General features: G+C 47.7%; 1 protein-coding gene across 4 annotated transcripts in view; it reads left to right on the forward strand.

Moving 5' to 3' along the window:
• TRRAP (transformation/transcription domain associated protein) overlaps nucleotides 1-2287 on the forward strand; it is a gene marked incomplete at both ends in the record, with an annotated part of 131090 nt that extends 128803 nt beyond the window's left edge. For all 4 annotated transcript variants that reach the window (XM_080702487.1, XM_080702488.1, XM_080702490.1 and 1 more), the window contains one exon: nucleotides 2003-2287. In XM_080702487.1, coding sequence (XP_080558613.1) covers nucleotides 2003-2287 — 285 coding nt within the window. The remainder of the gene's footprint in view (nucleotides 1-2002) is intronic.
• Between the last annotated feature and the right edge of the window lie 9838 nt (nucleotides 2288-12125).

A 12125-nucleotide genomic window follows, 5' to 3' on the forward strand; every position in this document is an offset into this window, starting at 1 on the left:
GGGCAGTCTCCGTCAGCAGTGCTTCAGAAGCAAATGCTTTCCAGAAGACATTCACTCAGAGTAGGTTTTATTTGTTTTTTGGTGGTACTGGGGTTCCTGGAAGTCCTTCTACTTCCAGGCTACACTCCCAGACATATTTTTATTTGGAAACAGGGTCTCTTAAGCCAGCGCGCCTGGCTTCGAACCTGCATGATCCTCCTGTCTCTGCCTCCCAAGCGCGGGGATTACAAGCGTGCACCACCACGCCTGGCTCAGAGTAGGTTTTATTTTATTTTATTTATTTATTTATTTATTTATTTATTTATTTATTTATTTTGCGGGTCTGGGGATGGAACCCAGGGGCATTCAACCTCTGAGCTACACCTCCTGCCCTATTTTTTATTCTTCATTTTGAAACCGGGTCTCGCTGAGTTGCAAAGAGCCTCACTAAGTAGCTGAGGCTGTCTGCGAACCGCGATCCTCCAGTCTCAGCCTCCCAAATGCTGGGATTACAAGCGTGCGCCACCACGCCCGGCATCAGAGTAGGTTTTAAACTACCTACCAGCCAGGCGTGGTGATACACACTTGTAATCCCAGCATTTGGGAGGCTGAGACAGGAGGATCGCAGTTCGCAGCCATCCTCAGCTACTCAGGCCCTCCACAACTCATTGAGACCCTCTGTTTCAAAATAAAGAATAAAAAATAGGGCGGGGGGTATAGCTCAGAGGTCGAATGCCCCAGACCTGCAAAAAACAAACTACGGACCAGACCTTTAGCTGTGAACTAAGTGTGCACATTGCCTGTATGCCCTGCTCTTTAATGCTCAGCAGCAGGCATCCCTCAGGCAGCTGCTTAGGGACACAGTGACTCGCAAGCAGGACCCTGAGTGGAGGTACCCAGCCCTCGGGCTGCTCCATGAGCCAGGCGCGTGCTCTGACACAGCAAGTGCAGCTCAGTGTTACCACCTTCGAGGCTTGGAATGGGACGCTCTCACTGAGATGGAAATCCTGCACTCCTGGAAACGCCATAGGGTAGTCCCTAGATGGCATTTTGTCTGGAAAGATGGAAGAAAGCTCGCCAATATAACGGCCCGTGACAACCATGCATTTGCTCTTGGTAGACTGTGGGGTCATAGATGGAAAGACACTGGGCTTCTCTAAACTCTGGGCCCAGATTTCTTAACTGCACACTTAGTGATTGCCATTGGGGGAAGCTGAGATGCAGACCACCAGGTGTGGGAATCTCTTCTCATCCCAGTCCGTTGACTGAGCGAGGCAAAAGAAAGCCCTCAGCCTGTGGGCTGGGGCTTCGCCCCGCTCAGGTCCTCACTTGCTCTGCTCTTCACTGGCAGCTGGAACTGGACGATGCTTTACGTCAGCAATCTTGTCCCTCCCCCAAGACCCACCTGGGGCTGTGCCTCACTCAGAGTAAAGGCCAGTGCCCAGCCCCAACCCCGTCGGCCCGCGGGTGCTGGGCTGCACGCTTTAGACCAGCCTCTAATCTCTGCCAGATTTGGGAAGAGAGGATTATTATTCCACCCTGTTCACGGGGGGAGATGAGGCTCGGGGTGAAGTTTGCCAGGTCGCCCAGGTGGGGAACGGTGGGGTAAGAGCCTGGACAGCGTGGCGGCCTCGCACTGCTCCCCCCAACTCAGGCCTCTGCACGGCTGTCCTCGTCCTGCTGCGCTTGGCGCCCTCACTTCCTTCTGGTCTCTGCCTGAGTGCGACCTTGGACGTGGCCCCTCTGAGGGCCGGCAGAGCACGTTGATTTCTGTCTTGTTCTCTCTCTGCCAAGTGACAGGCACTCACATGTGTCTGATGTGGTGGCGTGTTTCACCAGACACACGCCACCTGGCTCTATGAAGGCCATACAGGGCTCTTGCCACAGCCCCTGCAGAGCGGCTCAGGCCCGGGCGGCTCCTGCACAGCTGCGGGGGCCGAGGCTGGGCCGGCTTCCCGCGGCCAGCAGCTCTGCGCCGAGCTCCTGGTGACACGTGAGTCATTCCATTCTCCCCTCCACACAGGTGGACGGCATCCTGAAAACTGTGCTCCGGGATGAGATCATTGCTTGGCACAAAAAAACACAGGAGGACACCTCCTCTCCACTCTCGGCCGCCGGGCAGCCGGAGAACATGGACAGCCAGCAACTGGTCTCCTTGGTTCAGAAAGCGGTCACTGCCATCATGACCCGCCTGCACAACCTGGCTCAGTTCGAAGGCGGGGAGAGCAAAGTGAATACCTTGGTGGCCGCCGCAAACAGCCTGGACAACCTGTGCCGCATGGACCCCGCCTGGCACCCGTGGCTGTGACCGCGGCAGCCCCGTGACCGGGAGGTGAAGGGCGGCCCTCGGCTCTGAGCCCGGTGCTCACGACCTCTCTGTCCTGGTGTTAATTTTATTTGCAGAAACCTTGCAGTTCTGCAGGGTTGCAGTTATTTTCCCGGTAGTGTGAAAGAGGGCGAACTTAGTCTTCGGCGGGAGCTGCACTGTGATGTCAGCTAGGCCGTTGGAAACGGCAGAGCTAAGCTTACCTTAAGCTTAAAAGGCTTTTTTTAAGGAACCAGGATTCTTGGCCTGGGATTTTTTGTGGTTCTTTTTTATGCTACTCCTCCCTCTGTGCGAGTGGGCAGGCTGAACTGTAGGAAGCTACCGTGTATGCCCCTTTTTATTTAACTCTTCAGGAAATAGCACCTCACAGCAGCAAACTTTTAACAAGTGCACAGAAAATCCAGTGTTAGAGAAGCAGAAAATCAGGAACAAATGTGCTGGTCTCTCGAGCACAGACTGTGATGCTGCCCATCACCGACCGTGGGGATCTCGCCGAGTCTCGCTGAGGGGATGCCGTCCTTCTGGATTCGGCTGGGTGAAACCGAACTGCGAGGGCTGGCAGGCGGATCTTGCGCTTTTTATTGCTGGCTTTTTGGATGTCTTCTAGACATTTGATATCATTGTACCTGAAAAGAAATCATTTTTTCCTAATTTAAAAAGAAAACAGCAATGAAAGTTTGTCCCTTTCTCCTAGTCTTTTGGTCACGTTCACATTTTTATAAATCTGAGCATTGAGGATGTTCTATCTGAATTTGTACAGTATGATTTTTCTAGAATAAATATTTTATAAAAGGGTTTGTTGTCCCTTGTGTAAAAATGTCTGCTTCTGTGAGTTAGTTTCCTCTACCTTTATGTTCCTCGGCCCCTTGAGGACCTGAGGCCCCAGGGGCAGTGTGCTCCCTGGCTCAGTGGGGATTGGTGGTTGGCTTCTTTCTTTCCTTCTTCTTTTTTGTGGTACCAAGGATGGAACCCAGGGGACTTCTACCTGTGGGTTACACCCCCAGCCCTATTTTACTTTTTTATATTTATTTATTTTTGTGGTACTGGGGGTGGAACCCCATAGGCATTCTACCTCCAGGCTACACCCCTGACCTATTTTATATTTTATTTGGAAACAGTGTCTGTGTTGCAGAGAGCCTCACTATGTAGCTGAGGCTGGCTTAGTACCAGGATTACCAGCGTGTGCCACCATGCCTGGCATCTCAGTGTGGTTTCTTGGTGACAGTACAGGCTGGCCTAGGCTGGTCGCAAGTGAGTGGGGTCTGGGCGCGGGGTGTCAGAAGCAGCCAAGCACATTGTGCCACGGTGACAGGGAACATTGGTCCTGACTTGCGCTGTGTGCCCGGACCCCGCAGCCCCTGCAGCTGGATGACAGGTTTCACGCTGCTGCATGACCACCGAGCAGGCCGGTGGCCCTGGCTTGGAGCACCTGCGTGTGCTCAGCTCCAGCAGCCCTCTCCTTTCGTCTCCTGGGGACCGCGCTCAGGCCTGCCTCTCCAGGGAGGCAGCAGGGACAGTGGAGAGCCCCATTCCGGGGCGTGGAGCCTCATCACCTGCTGTAACTGAGCAGGGCAGGATGCAGAGCTGCCACTTCATTCTGATACTTGGAAAGCTTCCACAAGCACCAGCGCCCCAGCCTGCCTCTCGGAGCCGGATCAGCGAGGCCCTCTCCCTGGGCCCTGACTCTTCCTTGCCTTTCTTTTGCTCTGCCCCCATCCCCACCTTTGTCCCTGGTTCACCTGGTGGGCGGGGGGGTATCACCTAAAGCTGAGTTTACTCTAGTCCCACAATAGAGTCAAGTGAGAAGCGTGGCTGCACTTCTGCTGGAAGCTCTGGACAGTGGTGTTGCTGGGGTCCAGCGGGTGCGAACTCCCTTCAGGGTGGCTTTGGCAGCTGCACTGGAGGTTTTCACATTCGTCCCCGTCTTCAGGAGACAGATGGCCCTCGGCCCAGGGCGGGCCTCCCCTTCAACACAGGGCTTCCACCTCAGGAAGTGTCATGCCCACGGCCAGAGCTGGTCGTGGAGCTTCTGAGCAACATCTCTAGCCTCCCCCCGACCGACTGTTTTTGTGTTCCTGGGGGTGGAACCCAGGGGCTTTCTAGCTCTGGGCTCTACTCCCAGACCTATTTTCTATTTTATTTGGAAACAGGGTCTCACTAAGTTGCTGAGAGCCTCACTAAGTAGCTGAGGCTGGCTTCAAACCTGTGCGATCCTCCTGTCTCAGCCTCCCAAGCGCGGGGATTACAAGCGTAAGCCACCGTGCCCGGCTCCAGCCTCCCCCTTTTACTGACCACTTTAATTTTTTTTTAATTTTTTTTTTATTGGTGCATTATATTCATACAACTTTTTGGGGTAAACTTGTGTGTACAAACATGTACTCATCGCTGATTTAACCCCTACCCAGATCCCACCCCATTTCCTCCCCGTCCCTCCCTCCCTTGCTTGGCTTAGTGATTGACTTCGATATGTTTAAGTACATTGTGAGCTTTAGAGATTTTCCTCTTCCCCCCTCATTTCTCCTCCTTTAGGTTGACTTGTTTGCTCCTCTTTTCTCCCTAACTCTCACATATTAGGGAAAGCATCTGATTTCTTATTTTTTGTGCCTAGCTTGTATTAATTCTCCTTTTAATTTGTTGTGCCTTTGGGGTCTTGTTGAGGAAATGTTTGTCTGTGCCTATGTGTTGTAGTGTTGGACCTATGCCCTCTTCAAGGAGCTTCAAAGTCTCTGGTTTAATTTCCAAGTCTTTGATCCATCGTGAGTTGACTTTTGTACAGGGTGAAAAAGTGGGATTAACATCCAATTTTCTGCATATGGTTAACCAGTTTTGCCAACACCATTTGTTGAAGAGGCTATCTTTTTTCCAGTGTATGTTTTTGGCCCCTTTGTCAAAAATCAATTGGCTGAAAGTGTGTGGACTTGTTTCTGGGTCTTCTATTCTGCTCCATTGGTCTATATATCTGTTCTTTTGCCAGTACCATGCTGTTTTTATTACAATGGCTTTGTAGTATAGTTTAAAGTCAGGTATTGTGATTCCTCCTGCATGGTTTTTGTTGCTGAGAACTACCTTGGCTATTCTGGGCTTTTTGTTATTCCAGATAAATTTAAGGACCGATTTTTCTATGTCTGTGAGGAATGATCTTGGTAGTTTAATGGGCATTGCGTTAAATCTGTAGATCACTTTTGGGAGGATGGCCATTTTAATGATATTTATTCTGCCAATCCATGAACATGGAAGGTCTTTCCATCTTCTAAGATCTTCTTTGATTTCTTTTTTCAGTGTTTTATAATTTTCTTTGTAGAGATCTTTTACCTCCTTGGTATTTTATTTTTTTGTGGGAGATCCTGAGTGGAAGTATTTTCTGAATTTCTTTTTCAGTGGATTTATGGTTGGTGTACAGGAAAGCTTCTGATTTTTTAAGATTGATTTTGTATCCAGATACCTTGCTGAATTTGATCAGTTCTATAAGCCTTTTGGTTGAGTTTGTTGGGTTTTCTAAATATAGTATCATGTCATCTGCAAATAGTGAAAGCTTAAGTTCTTCTTTTCCTATTTGTACTCCTTTGATTTCCTTTTCTTGCCTTATTGCTCTGGCTAGAGTCTCTTGTACTATATTGAAGAGAAGTGGTGATAATGGACATCCTTGTCTTGTTCCAGTTTTTAGGGGGAATTCTTGAAGTTTTTCCCCATTTAATATGATGTTGGCAGTGGGCTTATTGTAGATTGCCTTAATAATGTTGAGATATGTTCCTTCTATTCCAATTCTCTGCAGTGTTTTTATCATAAATGGATGTTGAATTTTATCAAATGCTTTTTCAGCATCTATTGAGATGATCATGTGGTTTTTGTCTTTGATTCTGTTTATATGATGAATTACATGGATTGATTTTCGTATATTGAACGAGCCTTGCATCCCTGGGATGAACCCTACCTGGTCATGGTGAATGATTTTCTTGATGTGGTTTTGAATGCGTGTTGCTAGTATTTTGTTTAATAGTTTTTCATCCAAGTTCATCAGAGATATAGGCCTGTAGTTTTCCTTCCTTGAGCTGTCTTTATTCGGTTTGGGTATTAGTGTGATGTTGGCTTCATAGAATGTATTTGGGAGAGTCCTAGTTTTTTCTATTTCCCGAAATAGTTTGAGTAGTATTAGGATTAGTTCTCCTATAAAGGTTTTATAGAATTCACTTGGGAAACCATCTGGTCCTGGGCTTTTCTTTGATGGTAAGCTCTTTATTGCTATTTCAATCTCTTTGATTGTTATTGGTTAGTTTAAGTGTTCTATATCTTCTTGACTCAGTTTAGGAAGGTTGTATTTATCTAGGAAGTTGTCGATTTCCTCCAGATTTTCCATTTTGTTGGAGTATAGTTTTTCAAAGTATTTTCTGATAATCCTCTGGATTTCTACGCTGTCAGTAGTAATGTCTCCTTTTTCATCCCTTATCTTCATAATTTGGGTTGATTCTCTCTTTTTTTTAGTTAGGTTGGCTAGTGGTTTATCAATCTTGTTAATTTTTTCAAGAAACCAGCTTTTGGTTTTGTTGATTTTCTGTATTGTTTTTTATTCTCTATTTCGTTAATTTCTGCTCTAATTTTAATAATTTCCCGTCTTCTGCTGGCTTTGGGGTTCAATTGTTCCTGCTTTTCAAGGGCTTTGTGGTGTGTCATAAGGCTATTTATTTGAAGATTTTCTGTTTTTCTTATGTGAGCACTCAGTGCTATAAATTTTCCTCTTAATACTGCCTTCAAAGTGTCCCAGAGGTTTTGATATGTTGTTTCTTTATTTTCATTTGTTTCTAGAAATTTCTTGATTTCACCTCTTACATCTTCTATGACCCATTCTTCATTCAGAAGTGTGGTGTTCAGTCTCCACATGTTTATGTTGTTTCTCTGGGTCTTCTTATAGTTGATTTCTAGTTTCATTCCATTATGGTCTGAAATGACACAGGGAAGTATGTAACATTTTTTAAATTTGCTAATGCTCATTTTGTGACCCAGGATATGATCTATTTTGGAGAAGGTTCCATGAGCAGCTGAGAAAAATGTAAACTCTGCTGTAGTTGGGTGAAATATTCTATATGTGTCCAACAGGTCCATTTGGTTAATGGTGTTCTTTAGTTCTGAGACATCTTTACTGACCCTTTGTCTGGAAGATCACTCTAGTATTGTGAGAGGTGTGTTGAAGTCTCCCAGTATTATTGTGTTGGGATTTATGTGTGACTTCATGTCACAAAGAGTTTGATTTATGAAAGTAGCTGCCCCTATGTTTGGGGCATAGATGTTGATTATTGTTATTTCCTCTTGCTAGACTATTCCTTTTACCAGTAAAATGTGACCTTCTTTGTCTCTTCTAATAAGTTTGGGTTTGAAGTCTAACTTGTCTGATATCATAGTTGCTACTCCTGCTTGTCTTCGAGTACCATTAGCATGGATTACCTTGCTCCAGCCCTTTACCTTGAGTTTGTTCCTATCTTTACTTGTAAGGTGTGTTTCTTGTAAGCAGCAGATGGATGGATTCTGGCTTTTAATCCATTTTTCCACTTTATGTCTTTTTATTGGGGAGTTGAGGCCATTTACATTCAGTGTGATTATAGAGAGATAATTTTTAATTCCCAGCATGTTAAGATCTTATTTCTGTTTGAGATACTGTTTATTCTTCTTTGCTTAGTTGTCTGCTGGATGGGAATTCTTGTTTCTTTGGTTCTGGCGTGTATTACCCATTTCCTCTTTGCAGTTAATCTCCTTGAGTATTTTCTCTAGCGCTGGTTTTGAAGACATAAATTCCTTCAGTTTCTGTTTGTCATGGAAGCTTCTTATTTCCCCATCTAATTTGATGGATAGTTTTGCTGGGTAGGAAATTTTTGGCTGGAAGTTGTTTTCTTTCAGAGTTTGGAATATGTTACTCCAAGCCCTTCTGGCTTTCATAACTTGGTTTGGGAAGTCTGGAGTGATTCTAATTGGTTTGCCTCTATGTCACGTGGCCTTTTGTTTTTGTTGCCTTTAAGATTCTCTCCTTGGCTTCCACATTAGTCATTTTGACAATTATGTGGCGTGGGGATCCTCTTCTCTGATCCTGTCTAAAGGGAGTTCTGTAAGTTTCCTGGACCTTTGTATCGACCTCTTGCTCTATGTTTGGAAAATTTTCTGCTATTCCTTGAAGAGATTGTTGATCCCTTTGGTTTCACCTTCTTTTCCCTCCTCTATTCCAATTATTCTTAGGTTAGCTCTCTTGAAATGGGCCCATATTTCTTCAATGTCAGATTCCTGCTGTCGAGTTTTCTTTTTTCTAAATTAGAAACTATGCGTTCATTTTTAGAATGATCATCTTCAAGAAGCGAGATTCTATTCTCCATGTGGTCTAATATGTTGTTTATACTTTGAATTGAGTCCTTTACTTCATTAATTGCATCCTTTATCTCTTTTTGACTCTCTCTAAATTCTTTTCGAAAGTCCTCTATTATTTCTAAAGTTATTTTCCTAATTTGATCTTCTAGAGATCTTTGGATTTCTGTGTTATCAGATTCTGATGTTGTGGGTTGTTGGCATTCACTGCTCCATTGTTATTTCTCTTTCCCATGATTTTGGAAGTTTGTGCCTTCTCTGGGTTCTTCCCTGAGTCACTATGAGTTCACTTAAGATGCTCTGGATCTCGAGTCTGTGGTATCTCAGTCACCACTACTCCTTTACTGGTTTGTATCACAAAGTCTCAGACCCAGGGAGTCAATCAAGGCTGCTTAGACGTGGGGGGTGCCAAGTTGGGCGTTCTCCAGCAGGGAGTTGTGACTATGGTATGATATCTCTGCCACTGCCACTCCCCCACTGGGCTGCACTGCTAAAATCTCCGACCCAGGGAGACTATCTGCGCAAGTCCCTGGGAGTGCAGTACTGGGATTTCTCCCCTAGGGGCTGCAATTTGACTCACGGTTGTTGAGTGCGCTGATGGAGCTGTAGTGAACTCGGTGGATTCGCTGCTGCCGCCACTGGCAATATGGCACCACTGCCACGCCCTCGGCCGTGATGCGGCATATTTCTTCTCTGGTTTTGAACTCTGCTCTGAGTCCTTGCCAGTTGTGCTGTGCCCGGCCCTTGGGAGCTTTAGATGTTCCCTGCACCAACAAAACTGCTGACTGCCGCCCGGCTGTTCAGCACCTGCTCACCTCAGCTCGCTGTCCACCCCTCCTCTCAGGCGCCTGGTGGCTGGTTGAGTGGGTTGGTCTAGGGCTGTCCGGTGAACTCGCCGCTGCCGCCAGCAGTAAGACGCTGCTTCTGCATCCTAGGCCGCAAGGCCAGAGTACCTCCTCTCTGGATTTGAGCTCTGTTTTGAGTCTCCCTCCTCTCTGGAGCCTGGTGCTGCTAGGGGAGATGTAGGCTGCGCCGCTCCGGCCGCTCTGCGCCGCGGCAGCTCTGGCCGCTCCAGCCGCTCTGCACCGTGGCTCTGGCTGCTCTGCACCACGGGTCTGGCCACTCCGGCCGCTCCGGCCGCTCCGGCCTTTCCGCAACGTGGCTCTGGCTGCTCCGGCTATTCTGGTCGCTCCGCTCCGGCTGCTCTGGCCGCTCTTCTCGGCTGCTCTGAACCGCGGCTCCGGCTGCTCTGCACCGCGGGTCTGGCCGCTCCGGCCGTTTGCGACACAGCTCTGGCTGCTCCAGCTGTTCTGGCCGCTCCGCACCGCGCAGGCGCGGCACTCCGGGCTGGTTTTTTTCCGGTGTCTTGTTTTTCCAGCCCTTTTTCTCTGTCCCTTGTATTTACCGTTTTTATTTCTTTGCTGGTGGTGTTTTCTGGCTCTGAAAGGCACTGGTTTTGTGGTAGTAGAGTTGGATTGTTAGCGGGACTTGTAAGTGCCGCTTTCCTCCGTCGCCATCTTCTACTGACCACTTTTAAGGGAACAGTCCAGTGTCACTTAGATTCACATTGTCGTGCAACCATCACCACCATCCATCTCCAGAACTACTTCATTTTCTCAAACTGAAACTACAAAGCCTGCATCTCCCTCCCGCCAGCTCCTGACTGTAACTCCGCCACTAGGGTTTGACCCCTCTAGGCACCTTAGGTAAGTAGACTCTTGTCATTTTCGTCACGCACTTACTTCACTTACATAATATCCGCAGTGTTCATTCATGCTATGGTGTTGTAACCGTGGCCGCTTCTAGCCCTGGCAGCCAACAGTTGGCCAGTTTCAAAGCTGACATTTTTCCTCCCCTTTTCCTCCTGCCCCTCTCCTTGTTAATTGTCCCGTTGTGTTAACAATTTTATCAGTTAGTGACCAGAGGAGTGCCACACCTGGCACCTGTGAATCTGAGGAAGACCCAACTCCAGGACGACTTGGGCATGCGTTGTGTCTCTTCTGACCAGCCCATATGTCCCTGAAGAGCCAACTCTTAATAGGGACTTGATTCTTTTGTCTAGGGTTTGATTTTGAACTTTTTTTAAGTTTACTGGCTTTCTTTGGTTTGCTAGCAAATCAATCAATTTCTTTTGCCCTCTTCCCAGAGGTTTATCCCAATTATTTGATGTGGCAAATTGAGGCAGGTCCTGGCATTCAGTTACAGCATGTAACAATATCTTCTGTTGAAAGTCTGAATAGCATTTCATTTCTTGGGCATAGGGAAGGTAAATTTTGTGTGTGGCTTCAAAGCACCCTAGTCGATGAGCAACTAATACTGCCCAGTATAGTAGAGCCAAGGGCCAAGTAGATTCTTGCCCCTTGCACTTAGCAAGTGCACTGTCCGGAGACAAACAGGCACCACCTGGCTAAGGGATAAGTAAGTAGCCCACTGCCTTGGTAACACTGAAGAAAGATACCAATATAAAAATCTGTTTAAAAGTTGGGGTCCCCCAAAGGGGCCAGAGTTCCATTTTCGGGCTCTCCAACATGTGGGTCAGCATGCTGCTTTTTCATTCTCTATTTACTGCTACTCTATCCTACTGATTTTGTAATAAAGATTTGTTAAACAATTTTTTTATTGGTGAATTGTAATCATACATCACATTGGAATACAAGTCTTGAGAGGATCTACAAGCACACATCATCCAATTAGCCCTCATCCAATCCCCATCCCATTCCCTCCCCCTCCCTCGATCCCATGCTTGATTGGTGATTATCTTTGATACATTTGTTTACATACCTCCTGAGTTTTGAAGAGGTTCCATCCTCCCCCATCCCATCCCCTCTGATTGGTCACCTTAATTGCTTCTCTATAGGGCCCTTTCTACTACTCAACCTCCTCCTGTTACCCCTTTGCTCCTAGTTTTTGCTAATTAGTGGAAGCATCTGGTTTTTATTTTCTGTGCTATTTCTCTGTGCATGCCTTATTGCAAGTTCTGATCCCACTCTTGATGGCCCCAGTAGTGGCCTGGCCACCCGGAGGACTCTGATCCTGACCCCGCTGGCTCCAGCACCGGCCTTGCCTCACAGGAGGCCCCGATTCTGGCCTCGCTGGCCCCCACACCAGTCTAACCCCGCGACTGGCTCCGATCCCGGCCTCACTGACCCTGGCACCAGCCTAACCCCTCAGCAGGCTCCTATCCTGGCCTCGGAGGTCCCAGCACCAGCCTTGCCTCACAGCAGGCTCCAATCCAGGCCTTGCTAACCCCAGCACCGGCCTAACCCCTTGGCAGGCTCCAATCTCGGCCTTGGAGGCCCCAGCACCGGCCTTGCCTCACAGTAGCCTCTGATCCCAGCCTCGCTGGCCCCGGCACCAGCCTAGCCCCTCGGCAGGCTCCGATCCCAGCCTCGGAGGTCCCAGCCCCAGCCTTGCCTCATGGAAAGCTCCGATCCCAGCCTTGCTGGCTCCAGCACTGGCCTTACCTCTCAGCAGGCTC

Source organism: Muscardinus avellanarius (assembly GCF_963383645.1).
Source record: "Muscardinus avellanarius genome assembly, chromosome: 10".
Classification (NCBI taxonomy): Eukaryota; Metazoa; Chordata; class Mammalia; order Rodentia; family Gliridae; genus Muscardinus; species Muscardinus avellanarius.